The sequence below is a fragment of the Glycine soja genome, chromosome 6, assembly GCF_004193775.1.
Source record: "Glycine soja cultivar W05 chromosome 6, ASM419377v2, whole genome shotgun sequence".
Lineage (NCBI taxonomy): Eukaryota > Viridiplantae > Streptophyta > Magnoliopsida > Fabales > Fabaceae > Glycine > Glycine soja.
Window position 1 is genome coordinate 18,091,114 of NC_041007.1, and position 21,694 is coordinate 18,112,807.

At 33.4% G+C, this 21,694-nt stretch overlaps 2 protein-coding genes and 2 pseudogenes across 3 annotated transcripts; 1 reads left to right on the forward strand and 3 right to left on the reverse strand.

Moving 5' to 3' along the window:
* Window positions 1–1,324: 1,324 nt before the first annotated feature.
* LOC114415915 lies at window positions 1,325–4,555 on the reverse strand (annotated as a pseudogene).
* Window positions 4,556–11,098: 6,543 nt separating this feature from the next.
* LOC114415916 lies at window positions 11,099–15,609 on the forward strand (annotated as a pseudogene).
* Window positions 15,610–16,647: 1,038 nt separating this feature from the next.
* On the reverse strand, window positions 16,648–18,407 carry LOC114416584 (putative cyclin-D7-1). 2 transcript variants are annotated; one of them, XM_028381504.1, is made up of 3 exons: window positions 17,666–18,407; window positions 17,272–17,358; window positions 16,648–17,175 (listed from the first exon to the last, which is right to left on the reverse strand). In XM_028381504.1, exons 1-3 carry the CDS (start codon window positions 17,906–17,908, stop codon window positions 17,035–17,037), a joined length of 471 nt encoding a protein of 156 aa, XP_028237305.1. In that variant the 5' UTR covers window positions 17,909–18,407; the 3' UTR covers window positions 16,648–17,034. The 2 variants fall into 2 exon arrangements, with proteins under 2 accessions (XP_028237305.1, XP_028237306.1); XM_028381505.1 differs by lacking the exon at window positions 17,272–17,358.
* On the reverse strand, window positions 16,662–21,140 carry LOC114416585 (protein ENHANCED DISEASE RESISTANCE 2-like). Its single transcript, XM_028381506.1, has 9 exons — window positions 20,913–21,140; window positions 20,650–20,743; window positions 20,432–20,496; window positions 20,233–20,349; window positions 20,042–20,090; window positions 19,779–19,838; window positions 19,460–19,648; window positions 19,267–19,323; window positions 16,662–17,775 (listed from the first exon to the last, which is right to left on the reverse strand). The coding sequence occupies exons 2-7, from the start codon at window positions 20,706–20,708 to the stop codon at window positions 19,576–19,578; spliced, it is 423 nt and encodes a 140-aa protein (XP_028237307.1). The 5' UTR covers window positions 20,709–20,743; window positions 20,913–21,140; the 3' UTR covers window positions 16,662–17,775; window positions 19,267–19,323; window positions 19,460–19,575.
* Window positions 21,141–21,694: the final 554 nt, after the last annotated feature.

A 21,694-nucleotide genomic window follows, 5' to 3' on the forward strand; every position in this document is an offset into this window, starting at 1 on the left:
ACAATGGCATCGGTGCTTCCGACAGCAGAAGCGGCGGGCGCTGGAGCAGGAACAGAGGCGGTGGCGCATAGGTGTCTGTTTCCGACATGGGTATGGAAGACGGTGCTTGTTAGTGTTGGGGTTGTGTGGAGGTCGAGGGAGGGTGGGTTAGAGAATGCTATGGCGTTGTTAGGTTTCTTTCTTTCAATGCTTTTGAATGCCAAGGGACACAACCTTTTGTGGATAAGACCAATGAGATAACGAAGATGTTTTATCAAAACCCGTCGTAATTTTAATGACCAACACACATTCTAAGGTGGTTTTCAATAACCGTTTTAGAATGTGTGTCATACAAGGCTGTTTTCAGTAAATAATTACAAAAATATCACCGGTTCATTTTCTAAGACGATTCTAAAAGAACCGTCATAGAATGACTGTCGTAAAAAGACTCATTTCTAGTAGTGTAATATGGCTTTGGACAACATTATTTAGCATATTGCTTGTTGTGTGAAGTAGCCAATTTTCCTATTAACTATAGGATATTCAGTTACCAATTAGACATAAATTTTATTTTCTCATTTTTTAAAAATTAGTCAACATACTCTATTAAAACTTTTGTACCTTCTTGCTTAATATTTCTCGTTGGTTGTCAAGTGCCAACACTTTTCATTTAAATGGCATAACACTTGTTCAATATTACCTTGATAACCGTGTAACATAATAATTGGTAAGTGAAAAAATAATTACTATAAATAGTATATATTATTCTAAAAAAATGGTTAATTAATATCATTCTTGAAACTTTAATTTTATCTGATAAATGCATATTGCATGGCATATATTTTTTAAGGGGAATTATTATTCGTGCTCCTTAAAATTTAATAAAATCTTACTTGATCTCGGTCTCTTTTAGACCCTACATAAACCTCACAAGCTAGCTTAATTTATATAATAATAACAAGATATCATATATCTGTCCTAATTTTAAAGCAGTATAATGTGTATAATTATATTATATGTACAGGACAATCATGTGTATACATATATTGATAAAGATATCGTATGGTACAGTTATTCAACTTCAGATTATTAAGTTGTTACCAAAAATACTTAGCTCATTCTCATACTGATATTTGCAATGTATTTGCCTTTTAGTTATTGACCTTCAATATATTCAAACTTGATTTAAATATGCATTGCTTAGAATTCAGTTAGCAGAAAATCATTTCATTTGTTTTTATTTTTTACTTCTAATGTAATTATAATTTATTAAATATGTCCCTAACTTGAACCTTGGATTAGAGTCCTAGAGCAAAAAATCCCATCACACAATAGGCCAATCACCTTAGCCACAACTAAGACAGGACTTCAGGATCCTCAAACGATTATAGGAGAGAGATTCCCTATCAAACATTCCTCCAGCAGTTATGAGGGATGTTACTCTCCAGAAACCAGAATCACTAGACAAGGATTTGTCTATGAACCTAGACAATAATCAGCCGTGTCACTACCAACATAAGGAGAAAGACCATTTTAGGTAAAGACCTACTCCCCAAACACCATCTCCTAGTGCACAATGCTAGCATGGGTATTGGAGCGTCATTGTAAGTACTCCCCACTGCTCACTTCCATACATGTTCACCTTCATCATGAACTAGGTAAGTCCTATTACCTTGGAACTTGGACTGAAAAATATGCATGATGAGAATAGAAACAATCAAACACCTAATGGGGCTATTGACATGTCTTTTTAAATTGATTAGATTTTATTTTATCTACCCTCTTCTTTTAAACAATGCTAAAATTGTCAACATGACAAAATCTAGAGAAAGCCTTATTTACATGATCTCAGTGTGCAAAACGATTTCATAAAATTAGGCATGTAAACATTGTTTAAGAATTGGACAGCAAAAAGATTTTCTCCACCATCATTTGTTAGAGTAGATAAGTTAAAGTAGCTATTCTTCTTAAACAGACATGCAGAATAAACATGTTATAAGCGCAGAAATCTTCACATGCTTACTTACAAATTCTCCAATGCCATAATCATCCAGATATATGAAGGTATAACACCAAATAAGTTACAATTCCTTAAAACCCTTAAATAGAAAAATGAATGATGTTAAACTTCAGACTAAAAGTCTAAAGAATAAAATTTTCACATTTAAGAGAAAAAAATATGAGAAAATATTATCACTAGTGGCAATTTACGTACAAAGTAATCAAGCCTGCCATGTTCCCACAAAAAAAGAAAGTCCTGGCTAGGACTTTCTATATCATTGGTTCCAATAAAATTATTATTACTTATTCTATTGCAGTGTGACAATGTTAGAAGTGTTAGAAGTTAAGTAGTTTGGTTTTAAGGAGAAGAAACAAAATCAAAGCTCAAAAGTCGGTCAAGTTTAGTTTTGTGGTCCTGCAAGTGAAGGTGGTAAGTTCCTAGTCAATTGATTGGATGACATAACCCTTCAGTGTTAAAATTGCAGAAAAAATTGTCAGAAAACATCATGATATCTTACAAGTTACAAGAGACAACCAAATTATCAAATGATCATATTTGAAAATGAAAAGAAGAAATGTAAATGGGATGTCTTTCAAGGTCTGCAAGTTTACTAGTCTCCCAAGATTTGTTGGAACATCGCCATAAAATTGTTTTCCTTCAAGCATCCTATTGGAATTTCTTCTAGGTTTCAATTTAGAAGGAAAAATAAGAGGCAATGACCTCCTTGACTCAAAATTTGAAAATATTTAAGTAAAACAATATCATCATGACAACACCTCAAAGACCATAACGGTAAATACATACATGTACTTAATCTATAAAACTGGTTATATGTATTAGAAAATAGTTAAATGAAACCATACCCCAGCTCCAGGCATGACCAAATCTTTACTTCCATCCTTTTCCTATATATACAAAAATAAAACATGATGGTCATAAAAACCCCAACATGACACAAATCAGTCTACTACATATTGTGCTTTGCATCTGAGGTAGCAAGGTCTTGATTGGCAAGAGAAATTGCCAAAATTAGGAAATTAGGTTGTAACAGGGGATAAGTTTCAGTGTTACTTTCAATTACATGCTCAAGAAGTTTAGCTTCCACCACTAGAGCTCATACATCTAAATAATCAACTGATTAGTTTAAACTTAAAAGTAATTGAATTATGGATGTTCTTCATTCTCACAACCTTGATGATGCAATCCTACCCCGCAAGAGTATTGGATAGAAGACTCCAAGAGGATTGGGCTAGAGCTGCTAAAGAAGGCCTTGGGGTTCTCATGAATCCCAGGGTAGATTTCTGAGCCCATGGACCAAGGTTGGGTCCTCTCTTCTTTGTAAATATTAGAATAGATTTTTCCTTCTTTTGGGCTTTGTATTTTGGCCATTCTATTAGTATAGGGTTTTAGCCTTGTATTTCGGGGCATTTTGAGTAGTCTTTGTAGTAAGGACTTTTTTTTTGTATTTTCATGTTTTTTGTCATGGGGGTGAGCTTAGCTATTATAGGGTGTGTATAGCTAAGCTCTAGCTTCTCATCTCAAGGAGGTGAGCTTAGCTATTAGAGAGGTATGTGTAGCTAAGCTCTAGCTTCTTTAGGAATCTTCTTAAGGAAGTTTCTCAAGGAGGTGAGCTTAGTTATGAGAGGGGTGTGTGTAGCTAAGCTCTAGCTTCACAAGGAAGTTTTCTCAAAGAAGCTTCTCAAGGAAGTTTTCTCAAGAAAGCTTCTCAAGGAAGCTAACTAGTCTATAAATAGAAGCATGTGTAACCCTTGTTGTAACTTTGATGAATGAAAGTCTTATGAGATACACTTCAAAGTTCCACTTCTTTCCCTCCTTTATTCCTTCAATTTCGTGCTCCCCCCTTCTCTCTTTCTTTTCCTCCATTAAAGCATCCTCTTCAAGCTTCTTATCCAAGGAAATTCTTGGTGGTGAAGCTCCTTCTTCCTTGGCTTATTCCCTAGTGGATGGTGCCTCCCCTCTCCTCTTCTCCTTTGCCTTCCGCTGCATCTCCATGGTGAAAAATCACCATTGAAGGACCTCATTGAAGCTCAAAGATCCAACCTTCATAGAAGTTCCACAAGCAAGCTTCCATCACTTGATGATAAATAAAATAATATTTTATTGCTAATATTTATATCTCACCATGAGGGGAGTAGATGCTCAAATGGATGGGCACAGATGAAATACCCTTGTTGCGACATGAAAGATCCAATGTTATATATATTAAGAAGGTGTATAAACAAATAAACACTATACCTCATCTTTTTGCAAAACAGGGTACAAAGATGATATGAAACATGCCATGAAGAAGGAAAGATTTTCCAAATTTCCATTATGAAGTCCTGAGCAATTTCACGAAGCGCACGCTGAAACATAAGCTTTCGGATTAGAAGCTCTGTGCTCTTTTTAGTACTTACTGATCTCCCTCAGGGCCACGATTCCTGACCTGAACTTGTGTGGCTTCTTCACTCCGTCAGTCAATGGAGCAGACTTGTGAGCGACCTTAGTTGCAAGCTGCTTCCGAGGAGCCTTTTCGTCGGTCGACTTACGGGTTGCTTGCTTTGTACGCGCCATCAGGATTTTGAGATTGAAAGAAAGAGACAGAAAAAGCGAAAAATGGGAACATGAAGAAGAAGAAGAACCATCCTGAGGTTTAGGAATTAAGAGTACTGATGACAATGATTGAGATGAAAAGATTACTATTGAATGGAGAAATTGTTAGAGAGAGAGACAACGAAGATAGATAAATATAGAGATAACGTGCACTGGTCTTCTGGCTACGGTGGCATTGGTCCTAGAAGCGACTATCGAATCTTGAATATTGTCCTCGTTGCTGCTAGAGATGTTAAGCATCTCGATTTTAGAATTGATGTTGATGACAGCGACTCTGGCTTTGCCGCCGTAGTTGACATCTTATTGCCACTCTGGGAGAGCTCATCTTCGTCCTCATCACTATCGCTTGTGGAAGGAGAAGATGGAAGGACATATTTTGTGTTAGGGCACAAATAAAGGGTGTATAAGGAGAAGACTAGGGTAGACTAAGTGTTAGGTTGAGAAGACTAATTTCAAAGACAATTTTAAGAAAATCGTCATTGAATACTTAATTTTTAAGACAGTTTTAACAAAACCGTCTTTGAATACTCACCTTCTAAGATGATTTTTATAAAACCGTCACTGTATATCTTCTATTATTTACAAAATTGATATTGTCTGACATTCTAAGAAAGTTTTTGGGAATCGTCTTATAAAGTGCATCGTAAAGAACTATTTTTTTTAGTAGTCATTCAACCAAACAAAGAAAAACAGATGGTAGGTTGGCCTAAAAAACTAACAACCTGCATAGGGTTCGACTTAACATCAAATTAAAAGATCAAATAAAATTTGGATTTTTTTTGGTCCAACCTGATATTAGCCCCATCTGTCACCTCTAAGTAATGGGTTATTAATATATATATATATATATATATATATATATATATATCTTGTTCATATAGGTAATGTTAATCAATTTCTTTAATTCATTCTCAATTATATAGTTCATACTTACACAATCTTGAAATTTCTCTCATTTTAGTGTATACTTAATTCATTCATATGTCCTTTTTCAATTTCCTTTTCTTTGTATAGAATGGGAAGAAGTGGACTACAAGGATACTAATATCTGAGTTAAGGAACTAAAGTAATAATTTTATTTTCTAGTTGAGTTTTGAAAATATAAAATATATCAGCAGCATTTTGAAATTCTATTATATTCTAATTAATTAATTAATAGTATTAATAACTATGATTAACATCCTTTCAACAAAAAAATACACGGATTAACATTAGCATACTAATAACCAACACTACTAGAAAATAGCCTTTCTACATCGGTTATCGGCGCCTTTCTACATCGGTTATTACGTGTCGTTGTAACCCGGAGTCGTTGAAACACAACGACGGTTGAGTGACCAATGTTGAATTCTGACATTCTACATCGGTTATTAGGACAACCGATGTAGAAATCTGCCCATTTTATGACCAACCCCGTCTTAGAATTCTATATTTCTACATCGGTTGTCCTGACAACCGATGTAGAATGGTCATCATTCTACATCGGGTGTTTACTGAACCGTCGTAGATTCTTACCCACGATGAAACATTCAACATCGGTCGTTCTAATAACTGATGTAGAATGGTAGACATTCTACATCGGATGTGGCATAAACCGATGTAGAATTATTAATTATTTTTAATTTTTTTGCTTTTTGAATAAGTAAAAAATTGGTAAGTAAAAAAAAAATAGTTGTCTCCAATTAGTAAAGACTAACCTCCTGCGTTGTCCAACCACCCCTAGCGCGCCTTATAGGGCCAGTGGTCCTCCTGCACCAAACATATTCATATAAAAAAAATTCAATGCATGTAGATCACAACAAAGCTTCAAAATAGAGAAGAAAAAGTTCCACAGTATGAAGGGAATCAACTACTTAATGCAGAATTTGAAATTAAGCCAATACCACAAATGTATAAAACATGCAGCAAAGAACACTGCCATCAAGATACAACTTGATTATCACAATTCATGACTGATACTGCAATGACAAAGTAAAGAACTTAACGATTGTTACCGATGTGAGGGTGATGTGGATGCGAGGCTACATATCGTCGGAGACTTGTGAATTGCATTGCCACAGCCTTCAAGATATAGAGGAGCAAGAAGCAGCAGTGCTTATTCTCCTCACAACACTCCTCTTATTTCACCACCTCACCGCACCGACTCGATCAAATCAAATATAAAGAAATTAACACCTGAATTTTGCAGAGTAAACAAAAAAAGAAAAGAAAACGGAAACAGATAAAAAAAATTAAATCAAGAAAAAAAAATCATGAATTTCTCATAATAGTGAAGTGCCTATGCTTGCAGAGAAGTAGCGAAGTACCTATTATTATTATTATTATTATTATTATTATTATTATTATTATTATTATTATTGAAATGCATATGCAATTTTGGATTTTTTGTAATTTTATTTTAATTTATCTCTTAATTTTTCAATTGTTACATTGAAATTTTTTAATCTTTAAGTGATTGCATTTATGTCTCTTTGTCAAACTTTCTTTGTTACTCTTGATTCTTTTTTTGACAAGATTTCCTATTCATTCTTACAAAGTAAAAATCATAAAAAAAAATGTGTATAATAAGTACAGTTCAGTTCCTTGTGTTAAATGTCAAGAGACAAGAAATCAATAGCATCCATCAGATTTACCTAAACACCAAACTAATATAGAATGAAGATCTCATGCAGTAGCATAAATTCCAAAATTATATATAATAATCACATATAAGATTCACCATATAATGAATCACCGTTTAATTTTAATAACCACATCCCAGTAAAATAGTTATATAATACATAAATGCATAAAGCTACAATTTCTTTTGAAGATTGAGAACACACATTGTCACCCACATATATACACCTATATAGTATTAAGCTGAATGATACTTTCCAAGATGGGTAAATAAAATATATATAGGCGCATCTTCCCCTAGTAATAATAATTATTATTATTTAAACTTGAGTGTTTTTTCTTCAAAAAATAAATAAACAAATTTGAGTGTTCATTCTTAAACAAGAGCATGCTAAAAAATTATTTTCTTTGTGTGTGAATAATGTTCCCTACCAGAAAAAGAAAATCACTTTTATTTTTTATGAAACTTCTAATTTTTCTATAATTCTTTCAATCAAATGAAATATTAATTTTAAAAAGACATCACCTCAAAATTTAATTTAAGCCTAAAAATTTGTCAGAAGATCCCTAAGCCTCATGGAATTCCAGCCTCCCAACAATGATGGACTAAAGCTACTAATGCACAAGCAATTTTGGTTCAAATGCTTTTCTGCTTATTCTAACATTGCTAATCATAACGTCCAAGTTGTTGCCACAATAATAAAACAAAACAGAAAACTAACTCAACTATTTAGTTTGTTGCAGACAAAGTCTTAAAACTTACCCAAAAGCCTAAAAAACTACTAAATAAAAATGTTGTAGACAAGTCTTAAAACTTACCCAAAAGTACCTAGAGGAGCGCCCACCAAAGGATTGTCTTGAAAGCATTTTTTTCCCATGTAAGGAAGGTAACTCAACTAACCTCTGGACAATAGGTGTATCCCCTTGCTAGTATATATCTTCAAGAACCAGAGATCAACATACTGCAAATTTGTATAGTGTAAAACAAAAATATATATTTACTTTTCCAAAGAAATAATATTTTAGGCAACAATTCAGTTGAGTATAATTTACAATAAAATGCTTAGCAATCAAATGACAAATTCTACCAATTCTATAAAAGCATGTATTTAGTCCCACTCCAGTAGTCCTTGGCCCATTATTCTACCAATCCTTACAAAAATTTAAATAACAAAAGCAAAGTTGTTAGTTGGTCTTCTGAAAATTCCTTCCATACAAGAAATCTATATATATATACAAACAAGGCCATGACTACTTTTTCTCTATTCTGTTGACACCTGTCCACTGTCCCATTCTCTGTCCTATTGACACCTGTCCAGTTGTAGGCCTTCTTTTGCTCATTGTCGTGTTTAATGCTTCTTCTTTCCTCATTCCTGTGTGTTGCCACCTGTCCCGTTGATTGCACACTTCAGTGCACGTGTGCTGTCTCTTTGTTTATGTTCGTTCTCTTTGTTTGCTCATTGCCGTGTTTAATGCTTCTTCTTTCCTCATTCCTGTGTGTTGCCACCTGTCCTGTTGATTGCTCACTTCAGTGCACGCGTGTTGTCTCTTTGTTTATGTTCGTTCTCTTTGTTTATGTTCGTCCGTCCTGTCTCTTTTTGCTTCTTCCCTTTTCTGCTTTCCATTTTTTTCCCATTTCTTCTTTTCGCATTTTCTGTGCTCACTCCGATCACTATTTCTCTCCTTTGCGCTTGCTTTCTGAACTTTTGGTTTGTGTTGCATTTGCTTTTTTTTTCGGTTATGTGTTCATTGTCAGTTTAGCTTTTTTAGTTTCCTTTGGACTAAAGTGCTGAGAACATGCGTGAGCTTTGCCTGATTCTGATTTACGTTGCTACTGTTTATGCCTTTCTGTTCGTTTTGATGCCTACAACTATTTCTATTTTGTTTTTTTTAAACAGGTTTGCATGCATATGTTCGTTTTGGCCTTTATGTTCGTTTGCATGCATGTCTTCAAAAGTTTCGAATGAGAAGGGACAAATTGCATTTTGCTGCAGTTCCAGACCTAAAGATGAAACTCATTAGTCAAAGACAAACAAACGAAAGGTTGTATAACTTACCAACTACCACTGAAGTTGTTGCCTTGATTGTTGGTGATGAACACTCAACTGATAAAAGAAATATTATAATAGAAAAACAGTCCGGACTTCTGAAGAGAATACATGAACTTCATCCTGCATATTTTTCTTTGCAATATCCACTTTTATACCCAAAAGGAGAAGATGGTTACAGACTAAATATACTTCACAAAGATCATGCCAATATACATGCTGCAAAGAGGAAACAAGTCACATTGCGTGAATATTTTGCTTACCGCCTACAGTCAAGAACTGATGAAGCACAGACATACTTCATTCCAGAAGATTATTTCAGCAATGGATTGTTGATGGATATTGTATGATTGAGTATCAAAAACTAAACTATGTCAGACAGCATCAACAACAACTCAGGGTTGACAAATACATCAATTTAATTGGCTCTAATGATCATCCTGAAACACTTGGTAGGGACAGAGGAAAGAGAATCATACTGCCAAGTAGTTTTGTTGGTGGTCAAAGATATATGGAGCAACTATATTTTGATGGTATGACAATTTGTGGACATCTTGGATTTCCAGACTTATTCTTAACAATGACATGTAATCCAACATGGCCAGAAATACAACGCAAGGTCGCACAATCCAATCTGACCCCCAATAATTGCCCTGATATTATCACACGAGTTTTCAAAATAAAACTCAATCAATTAATGAATGACTTAAAACATGGCAATATCTTTGGCAACATTATTGGATGTAAGTAAAAAAAAATTCTATGACTTTTTCCCTACTTTCTAAGTTGATGTTTATAATATCACTGATGTAAGTTTATTACAGATATTTATACAATTGAGTGGAAAAAAAGAGGATTGCGACATGCCAACATTTTAATTTTTCTGCACCCTTCAAACAAGTTACCAAACTCACACGATATTGATCAAATGATTTCAGCAAAAATACCTGACAAACAGAGCCAGACACAATTATTTGAAATTGTGTCCAACCATATGATGCATGGACCATGTGGGTTTGCAAATAAAAAATCACCATGTATGGTCAATGGAAAGTGCATTAGATATTTTCCAAAAAAATTCCATGGAGCAACAATTGTTGACCCGGATGGATTCCCAGTTTATAGGAGAAGAAATGATGGTCGTACAGTCATGAAAAATGGAATTGAACTAGATAACAGATTTGTTGTACCATACAATCTACAAAAACACACTTAAACGGGGAATGGTGTAATCAAAGTACATCCATTAAATATCTGTTCAAATACATCAACAAAGGTTCTGACCGTATCACAGCTTCTATTGGAAATCAAGATGAAATTAAGCAATATCTTGATTGTAGGTATCCTTCTATTCTCACCTGATTTGATTAACGAAATCATTTAACATAAATTAATTTATTTGATGTTATATGTTTAACTCAAACTTAGCAACATCTGATTCTATCTTCAACAATATATATGTACTGCTTGAATCAATAGATATGTATCTCTCCCAGAAGCATGTTGGAAAATTTTTGCATTCCCAATGCATGTGCATTCCCCGGCAGTGGAGCGGCTATATTTTCACCTTGCAAATCAACAACATGTTTACTGGAAAGATGATCAACAAATAGGTGAAGTCCTATCAAAAAACACAATAAAAGAATCCATGTTCACAACTTGGATGCATTCTAACAAAATATATTCTTATGGACGGGATCTTACATATCATCAATATGTCTCAAGATTTGTTTATGTCGCCCGCAAAAGATGCTGGCAACCAAGAAAATAAGGGAATACAATAGGCAGACTCATATGGGTCCCACCTTCAGCTGGTGAACTGTTTTACCTTAGAATGATGCTATCCACTGCCAAAGGTGCACAGTCTTACAGTGACAATAGAACAGTCAACGATCTGGTATATCCTACATTTAGGGAAGCATGTTTTGCAAAAGGCTTCCTAGGTAGTGATCAAGAATTTATTAGTGCTTTACAGGAAGCTAATAATTGGGGTACTGCACACTACCTAAGAAAATTATTTGTCAAGTTTTTATTTATGAACACCATGGACAGACCAAAATATGTTTGGCAACAGGCATGGCAATGGATGACAGATGATATCATATTCAATCATAGAAAACAAGGTGATTTTATATATTCTAAATAAATATTGTTTACTCATAATCATTATGTTTATTATTTTGCTAATCACAGGTATTCGCCTTACTGAAAAGGAAACAATTCATTTATGCTTAACTGAGATTGAGAATATGCTACAAGCGAACAGAAGAAGCTTGCGAGATTTTCCATCCATGCCATACCCAATAGGATATGCACGAAACCAACATCATAATAATCTGATCCATAATGAAATGGCATATGACAAAGAAATGTTAGCAGAACAATACAACACGGCATACCAATTACTGACAGGTATTCACAAATTATGACACATTTGATATAGGAACTCCTTAATCATAATAGTATATATTACTATTTGTTAATATGTGAATATATAATTACAGATGAGCAAAAAACTATTGTCGATACCATTATGTCTGTGGTTAACACTCAATCAGCTGCAATTTACTTTCTCTATGGATATGGTGGAACTGACAAAACATTTGTTTGGACAACCTTATCATCTGGTATACGCTCCAATGGTGGAATTGTTTGTACAGTTGCTTCAAGTGGAATTGCTTCATTACTATTGCCTGGTGGTCAGACTGCACATTCCAAATTTGCTATACCAGTCCCTGCAACAGAAAATTCAACATGCAATATTCATCAAGGCAGTGAGTTAGCTGAATTATTAAAGGTTACAAAACTAATAGTTTGGGATGAAGCTCCAATGTGTCACAAATTTGCATTTGAGGCACTAGATAAAAGTCTTAAAGACATCATGCAAAACAATCTGCCTTTTGGAGGGAAAATTATGGTTTTTGGGGGAGATTTCCGACAGATCTTGCCAATTGTTCCAAAAGGTAATCGCTCAGACATCGTCCATGCAACTATAAATGCATCATACATTTGGGACCATTGCCAAATTCTTAAACTTACAAAAAACATGAGATTGCTATCAACTACTCCCCAACAATGAAGAACTCAAACAATTTTCACATTGGCTACTTGACATAAGAGATGGAAAAATTGGACAATATAATGACGGATTTTCAGAAATCACTATTCCAGATGAGTTTCTCATAAAAAATTATGATGATCCTATCCATGCTATTGTTGAAGCCACCTATCCCAGCTTGATAGATAACTACAGTGACACAGATTACTTGCAAAAAAGAGTTGTTCTTGCCTCTAAAAAAGAAATTGTTGACAAAATAAATGATTATGTCCTATCACTTATACCCAATCACGAAAAAGAGTATTGCAGCACAGATAGTATTGATAAATCAGATGCTTAATCCTGTTTTGCATTATTGCCCCCTAAATTCCTATATTCATTGCAAACATCAGGTATACCTAATCATAAATTAAAACTTAAGGTTGGAACTCCAATCATGCTATTACGAAATCTCGACTAGACTGATGGCCTGTGCAATGGAACTAGGCTCATTATCACCAAACTCGGATCTAATGTGATTGAGGCTGAAGTAATTACTGGGCCTAATTCAGGAAATAGGACATACATACCCAAAATAAATATGTCTCCTTCTGAATCTTCATGGCCATTCAAACTTATAAAGAGGCAGTTTCCATTCATAGTTTCTTATGCTATGCCTATAAACAAATCTCAGGGACAATCATTACACCACATAGGACAGTATTTGCCACACCAAGTTTTTAGTCATGACCAACTATATGTTGCACTCTCAAGGGTCAAAAGCAAAGATGGACTTCATATTCTCATACATGACAATGATGGTAATCCAAAAAATATTACCACTAATGTTGTTTACAACGAAGTCTTTGTCAATTTATAAACAGGTATCCTTCCATCATACAATACAATTATGTTGTCACATTAATTACACATTTCTGTTTGTTTGTTTTATTCAGTCTTACATATAACACATGCACTATGTATGTTGTTGCATTCCAAAATTGTTATAGTCACTTCGGGGAATTCAATGCAACTTCAACTAATTTATTTAATTCTACATTATATTCTCTTTTGCTCCTTTTGTTCAGTTTGACATATAACACATATACCATGTATGCTGTTGCATTCCAAAAGAATTCGATCCAACTTCAACAAATTTATTTAATGCTGCAAATGTTATCTGAAAATTTATATTACATGGTCAATATCAAATTGTTTATTTCATGGTAATTTTTTTATATAACTACAAATCATACAATAATTTACAAAATACACGTACAAATCCATATTATGGTTAATTAAATTGAAATCCTTTTTTATTTAATGTGATTTACCGAAAATGTTTTCCAACTACCTGGACCACCCCTGCACATTTTGTATTCGTGCTTACACTCCTATACGATTGGTTTTTACACTTCCACTTAGTCTACAAATAAATCCAACTTCAATCCTTTAATATTAAATATGATATGATATGATATGATGAATATGAATGATATCATATGATTTAATTTAATGAAAATGTTTTCGAAGTCCCTGGGGTGCTGGACCAACCATCCACAGTTTGTATTCATGCTTTCAGTCCTATACCATAAACTTTTGAACATCTACTTACTCTACAAATAAATTCAACTTATATTCACTGCCAAATTAAAATTACACCAACCAATCCGTATTACTAATAAATACACTGCACAACTATTGCTCAACCCTTACTTTTCCCGATACGTACACGCTTCCTACACGCTTCATATCCCCGCTTACTCTGCTATCAGATTGCCTTCTGAACTTCCACTTTGTTTACAAAAAAAAACCGCTTTCCCATCCCACATAAAACTTACACCACTAAGGCACTATCATAATAAATGCACTAAGACAATTAGTGCAGTTGTATCTCCCTATACTACATCTGATGTAATCATTATCGAGAGACGTCAGCGCTATATAGGGTTGTGACTCTTCACAACTCTTTTTTGCATCGTTCAACAACAAAGAGTCACCATTTAATTTAATTTCTTAATTAAATCAATCATTATATCGATATAACACCACCGCCACTTACAACACTTCTATACACATATATCTACGTATATACACATCTCTTCATCTTCTTCGCATTCTGCCAAACCAAACTAAACTCCCTATTCATCTTCTTTGCATCCAAGAGTCACCATTTAATTTGTTAATTAAATCAGTCATTATATCGATATAACGCCACCAACACTTACAACACTTCTATACACATATATATACCTATACTGCACTTTGTATTCATCCTCTTCGCATCCTGCCAAACCAAACTAGACTCCCTATTCATCTTCTTTGCATTCTTATGGCCACTTCCGCATCATGCTCCACTATTGTAATTTATTTTTTCTTCTTCTTCTTCTTCTCATTTTCATCTTTCTTATATCTGTTTCCTCTATTCCTTTGGTTACTTAATATTTTCATATTATTCGTATAGTTCCCACGTGATCCAATGGACAGCATAAGATTCACCGCACCTTTCAGAGTTCAAAAGGTAACATTTCACATAAAAAAAAACGTTTTCTACTTAACTGCATTTCCATTTTTTTTCAACTGTCTCGCCTTACTTTCTTTGCCTGCAGAACCTTCTCCAAGTTCCTTTCACCTATCACAGGCAATGGCTGCGCAACTACCCCAAATACGTTTTATTCCACTACGATGGCGAGATACATTTCATTAGGGTAAGAACACTCAGTACTAAATGTTTTTTTGTTGATGGCTTGAATGATTTTATAAGGGCACACAACCTCCACGAAAGCGTGATTCTACGTTTGGTCGCCAATGACAAAAACACCACTTTCACCGTTCATATTGACGGACCTGCACACCACCACTCTAACCTAAAACCCATCATTTATAGAAGGAGATACATCTTTACTGTTGATATCACAGATGATATGCTACAGCAGAACCTACCTTTAGTGCATTATACTACACTTTTTTCAGTCTATCATACTTTGTGGTTTCCTCATCAATTTGTTTAACCATTCTTTCTTTTGATGATACAGACACTTCCTGCAGCGGCTTCCAAATTTGTGTATGACTCCAAAAAAAGTATTACCATCCACCACGGACTTTCAAAATCCACCAAATGGCCACTCACCATCCACCATGACGTCCCTGCCATTACACAACCATGGTTCAACCTGATTCATGAAAAAAATTTAAGAGCCGGAGATGAGGTACTCTTTTACTACCGTTTTCATGACCATGCATGGGAGTTGCTCATAAGGAAAGCCATCGAATGGAACAACAGCAACACCGACCCCGACTTTGATGATTAAGTTTTTTTATATTCATCTTTTTTTTTAAAGTTTAATATTTTATGTTTCATGCCACCACCACCAGACAATTTGCTCACTTCAATATTACAAATATTTACGTTCCGTTAATTTTTCTCAGCGCTTTGTTTGTCGTTTGATTTTTATATTGATTTTGCGGACTACGTTCAAACGATAGGTCAATATTGTTGGTATTTAAACGAAAACAGAGATATGTCAATATTGACTTCTAAATTAGATTAAATGATGAAGTCAAATGAACATTTAAGTTAGATTATATTATTCCATAATAATATAATGATTCGAATTTCTGTTTCAAATAAATGGTTGCAATTAGTAAAGTTGTTTTGATCAAAAGTGTAGCCGCAGGATTAAACCTTCTATTTGTATGTTGCTGCCATTCGTTGTGTCTTTACCTTTTTCGGTTTCCTTTGCATTGAAATACTAAAAACATGTGTCAGCTTTGTCTGATTTCGTTCTCATACACACTGTTGTTTCTATTATGTTTTTTTTACCCACGTCTGTGTGTAGTCCGTTTTTGGCTTTATACAAAAAACCACATAGCTCAATACTGCCACCACCTGTAACAGATAACTACAAATTTGAATTTTTTTTGCTGAATTAAATTAAAATTTATTTTGGATCAGAATTAAATACTATTATTTATAGAGATAACAAAATTATTTAACATCACAACAAATTATTTGTATACACTGAAACATTTTTTAAAACAAACTAAAACATAGTTTTTTTATGAGTCTAAATTATCTTTTATAATCAAAATATTATTTTCATATGCTCATTAAACATTTTTACAAAATTATTTTTAAAATTTAGGCCCTCTTCACAATTAAATACATCTAAAATAATTTCTTTCCAGAAAAACAAAATATTTCTAATTTATTTCCCATGTTTCTTTTATATAATTTAAATCAACTCTAAAATATTTTCAACACAATCAAGTCTTCAAGCAAATTATCTTTATGTTATATACAAACAGCATCCTGACAGATAGTATTTATATCACTTACAGTAAAAATATACAAACAACACCCTGACAAATATTATTTTTTCACTTACAGTCTAATGATACAAACAGCACCCTGACAAATAGTATTTATTTCACTTACAGTAAAATACCGACCCGTGCATCACACGGGCACTCCACTAGTTGTTAATAAAATGAGAACAGACATGACTAAGTCATGAAACAAATTCATGTTCAGTGCAATATCCATTAGCTGCAAACAAACTAAGAGGTCTTGACCATCTCATCATTCCTTAACTTGATAAGGATGCAATTGAGATTGTAAAGATCAATTACTTTTACATAATAAAATAATTTGAAAATGAGATTGTAAAGATCAATTACCTCACGTGATGCCACAAAGCTATTAACGGTGATCCACTAGCCATACAATTAATATATCATATGAACAAGGAATGATGGATGTAATGACAATTAGTCACCTGAATTTCATGCAACGAAAGTCCTGATATCTCATTCAACTTTATGGCAATTGATAAGCATGCAATAGAAAGCAATTCAAGCATCCAGTATTCCCAATCCTGGTAAAAGTAATGCTCATTATCACTTCTCATATATGTTAAAAAAGTACGTAATCAACAAATGTTGCAAACTGATAAATAACCTACAATCCTTACATTGCATTGACAAATGGATACAAAGCGATGAAGATAATTAATAGTCAAGAAAACTATCCCAAAAGAAAGATTAAAGTGGCTTCTACACTGCATACACATGAAAGAATCAAGTGGAATTAAGAAGTTTATTGATGAGTAATGATGTACTTTGTTCAGCAAAAATGGACAGAGCAAAGTACAAGGTAAGGACACCATTTAGCCTGAGAAGTCATTTTCTTTACACACAAATGATTACAAATGCCATCTATTTTTATTTTGAATATTTTTGTGCAAACAAAGTAAAATTTTCTAAATTTATTATTAAAATAAGAAATAAAGAGAGAAAATATTTCCACAAGAACAGCAGTTAAGTTATATATTTGTGTTAAAGTTTGAAACGCCAAAGGAAACTTACCTTGATAAACCATTGAATAACTCTACAGCTAGGAAAAATGAAATTGTTGTAGTGTAAGTACTTTGTATAGTCAGGTTCGGGCAAGCACAAGACCTCCTTCTCTAGACACACTGCAAAAACCTCTTCAAACTCTTCATTTTCATAACTCTTTAGTGCAACAGGGTCACTAATAACTTCTTCAAAAGTATTTGCAGACTTTGAAAGCCACACCTCATCACATAGCAAATTATCCATACATACCATGAATTGAAAGCTAAAAGTTAATAATGTGTGAGCCTTTCTAAAAACTAACGTTGAGGTTTAATTTTTTTTAACAGCAAATTATGTATTATATTAAATATAGGAACTTAGTACAGCAAATTATGAAACCCCAATTAATTTAACTGAACAGGACTAACTTAGAAGCTTAATCGAATCCCTACTAGAGTTAATTTTTCATAGCTAGAAAATACTTATTATTTTGTGTCAACAGAAGATTTGATTATTATAGAAATGCACATGGCTAGTGGTAGACTCTTATTATTACTTATACGAGGGTGCAGTGGTAATGCCTATGTAAATAATAGTTTATACACAGACTACGTCCAGTCAAGTCATACCAGACTTCTTTTAGGAAATAAACTAGCTTAATGATTTTATAAAAGTATAACTAGTTAAAAATGTTACACCTTAAGTCATTCAAAAAATATTTTAAAGCCTAACAGATTATTTTATTATATAAATGTAAATGTTTATATAAACCTTTATGTTATTATTATTATTATTAAAATCATAAATTTATTTACTTTTTTAAATGTTAGGAATGTTGATATATATAAAAAAGTCAAATTTATAAGTTTATTGAAGGATAAATCTATGTTTATTTTGAAGTATGATTGCAAAATGAATTTTTAAATAAGTTATCGTGTATCTTATATTAGACCTTAAAGATAAGCTTATAAAACAATAGTCAGACTCATTTTTTATAAAAGGTTCATTTGTTTAAGTTTTTTTTAAAAAAACATACTAACAAATTAATAATTAAGCAGTTTTTCATGTGTTTGTCTAAATTATTTTTTTGTTAAGAAAACAGAAAATTGCTTTTTTTTAATAAATAAACTTTATCTACTTTTAGAAAAACATTTTAAAAACATTCTTAAAAAAATTACTTTAGACAAATTTGCCCAAAGTCTAACGTACCTATTCTTTCCCTAGTTCCCTGCCTTGAGTAGTAGTTATTTTATTTTTATAAGCCACATCTAAGTAAAAAAAAGAATATATTATGAATTAAAAAGTCAGATTTATGTTTTAAAAGAAGTCTATAACAAGTAACAAGTCAGACTTAAAGGCCAAAATGGATGTTAAAAAAAATTAGGTTACGTCAAGCTTAAAAAGAAGTCTATAACAAATAACAAGTCAGATTTATGTTTTCAATATTTTAAAATAAGATAGTTCTAATTATATAAAACTTTGTTTCCCAATCCATTTCCACTCTTATGTCTATTAAACTCTTATTTTATTTATTATAAAACTTTATTTATGTTTTAGTCAAAATTCCAATCCTTTTTGTTTTATTCCTCATACATTTGAAAGTAAAAAAAGAGATTGTGAAAAAGAAGTACCTTGTTGTAGCAAAGAAACCAAGGGCTATCATCATTTCCCACCCACTAATGTTGAGGCTGCAAAAAAATATTCAAATATGCATTTATACTATGATTAAATAAACAGATTAATTTCAATATGAACAAGCAGGGATATCATGTCTCTTATATCTTATTATGAAATTTAGAAACAAAAGTAAAAGAACAAGATTACCATATGGCCAGAGCATCAATAGACACTTCAGCATTTTTCATGTTGCCTGTAAGAAGAATCAAAACAGTGTTGTACCGGATCTCAAGACTGTAAAAGGAACCATATGGCAGGGCCTGCTAGCACCCACATCTTCTTGCTTTCTTCCCATGCCCTTTTTTCCTCAATGACTCTTCCTTTTCAACACTCTGTCTATAGCACAAATTTATTGCCAAATTTATATTAGATATAATTTTTAAAAAAAGAGATCCAAAAAAGTTAGAGGTCATTATAGCTTCCCCAAATTCGGATAGCAATAGTAAACATTATAAATTCGACTTACAGGAATAAATAAAACAAGGAAAAGAACTTTATGCAGCAAGTCCTCTTGTATAGTAACATCCTGGGGTTAAGCCATATAAGGATTAAGGAGAGAACCCAAAAATTGGTCTACATCACTTGGGGGTAGACAACGCAAGGCTTTTGTGTTCAGATAATGTTGTCACAACTACAAGACTAGAACAACATCTTTCCAACAAGCATAATGTTGGTATCCTATGAAATGTAGTTCACCATGAAAATAAAGAAAGACAGGAAATAACGCACAAGGTAATCAACTTCACAACTTCACCAAGTTCTTCAAAAGTACGAAGTCCTGCAGATTTCAGAAATAAAATCATCTCAGTTTATACAACTTCTACATATCAAATCATGTAAACACTAGAAATCTTGAATAACTTTTCTTTTATGTAATCAAAATAGGAATGTGCTCTATCATGTAAATAAATGTAGCAAACCATCTTGACATTGTAAAAGACGCCAATGCTTTCTTGAGAATGCTTGGTTATTGATATTCTGATTTGACAAATCTGAGTCTATTTCCCGTGTCCAGTCAAAAACTGATTCCGGAGGACCTGCATCTCAAGAAAGGAAAGGTTTAAATATAGACTGTAGGAGTAATTGCAAGCCCACAAGCTCTAGGGATACAAAGTAGACCATTTCCAACTGTGGTCCTCAACAAATTTGGATGAGGTTCATCTTCATCCTCCTGAGCACTGAACCTGGTGATCCAAAAAATATATTGGATCCAAAAAGTTGTCAAAAACTGTGGGCACATAGTCCTATTTTTTTTATTTTTTTTCCAACAAGAGCAAGTTAAACACAAACTAAAACTTAACACATTCAAACAACTAAAACATCATGTGTTTTCGTACCATGGAGAATGTGTTGTTGGTGTAAGAGATGAGCAAAATAGAATCCCACCACTACACATAGAGTTTGGTCCATGCTTGTTTCCGAATCCCACCACTACAATCAAACAAAAAGCAAAATTAAAACCCATTTCACGAAATCCCCAAATTCACAATCTCTACTATTCTAACACAACAAAATCGGATTTTTCAGTAGAAAATGGGAAAAAAAGAAAAACTAAGGATATTGAACATTGTGGGTATAGGCATCTTAACACAACCCTTACCTCTTAGAGCGGCAGCAATATTAGGGTTAGGTGTTTTTGTTCTCACAAAAACCCTACCCTTCGCCGGAGACGGGACGGAGCACAGGTTGGGAAATGTCCACGACGAGCTTGTGGAGGTCAGGGCAGGGTGAAGGGCGAGAGTGAGATGTATGGGAGGTCACGGCAGGGTGAAGGGTGAAGGGCGCAAGGAAGATGGAAGAAAGGCATGTGCGTTCCAAAGACTGAAGCATAAATAATTAATAAAAATAACTACAAATGAGACAAAGATGGTTTTTGTAAAAAACCGTAGTAATAGGCTTACAAATAAAGACGGTTTTATAAAAACCGTCTTTGTAACGTTTGTATCAAAAGTGGTTTACAAGACCCGTCGTTAAGCTTTATAAAAAGTTGATATTAATTTCAAAAATGCCACCGCAAGCTTTATTACATCGATTATTTCATAACCGACTTAGAATGTTGAATCACACTTTTGTAGTAGTGCAGTACCTAAAGTAAATAAAAACAAAGCTGTCATATTTGCAGTGCTGGAATTAATGATCAAATAGTCAAAAAAAGAGAAACAAGAGAAAAGTAAAAGTTCTTTTGGTTGAAGGCTAAAAGCAAAGTAAAAGCAGAAGCAAACATACAAATATTGAAGTCTTTATAGTTGGTTGCAGGAAATTAAAAAAATCAAGGCCACGTTGTATTTCCATGTCTTCTAAACATAATTAATGTTGCGAAATCTTCAAGTTTAAGACTGCCAAGACCTTGACAGGAGGGGATCTTCTACATATATGTAGGTT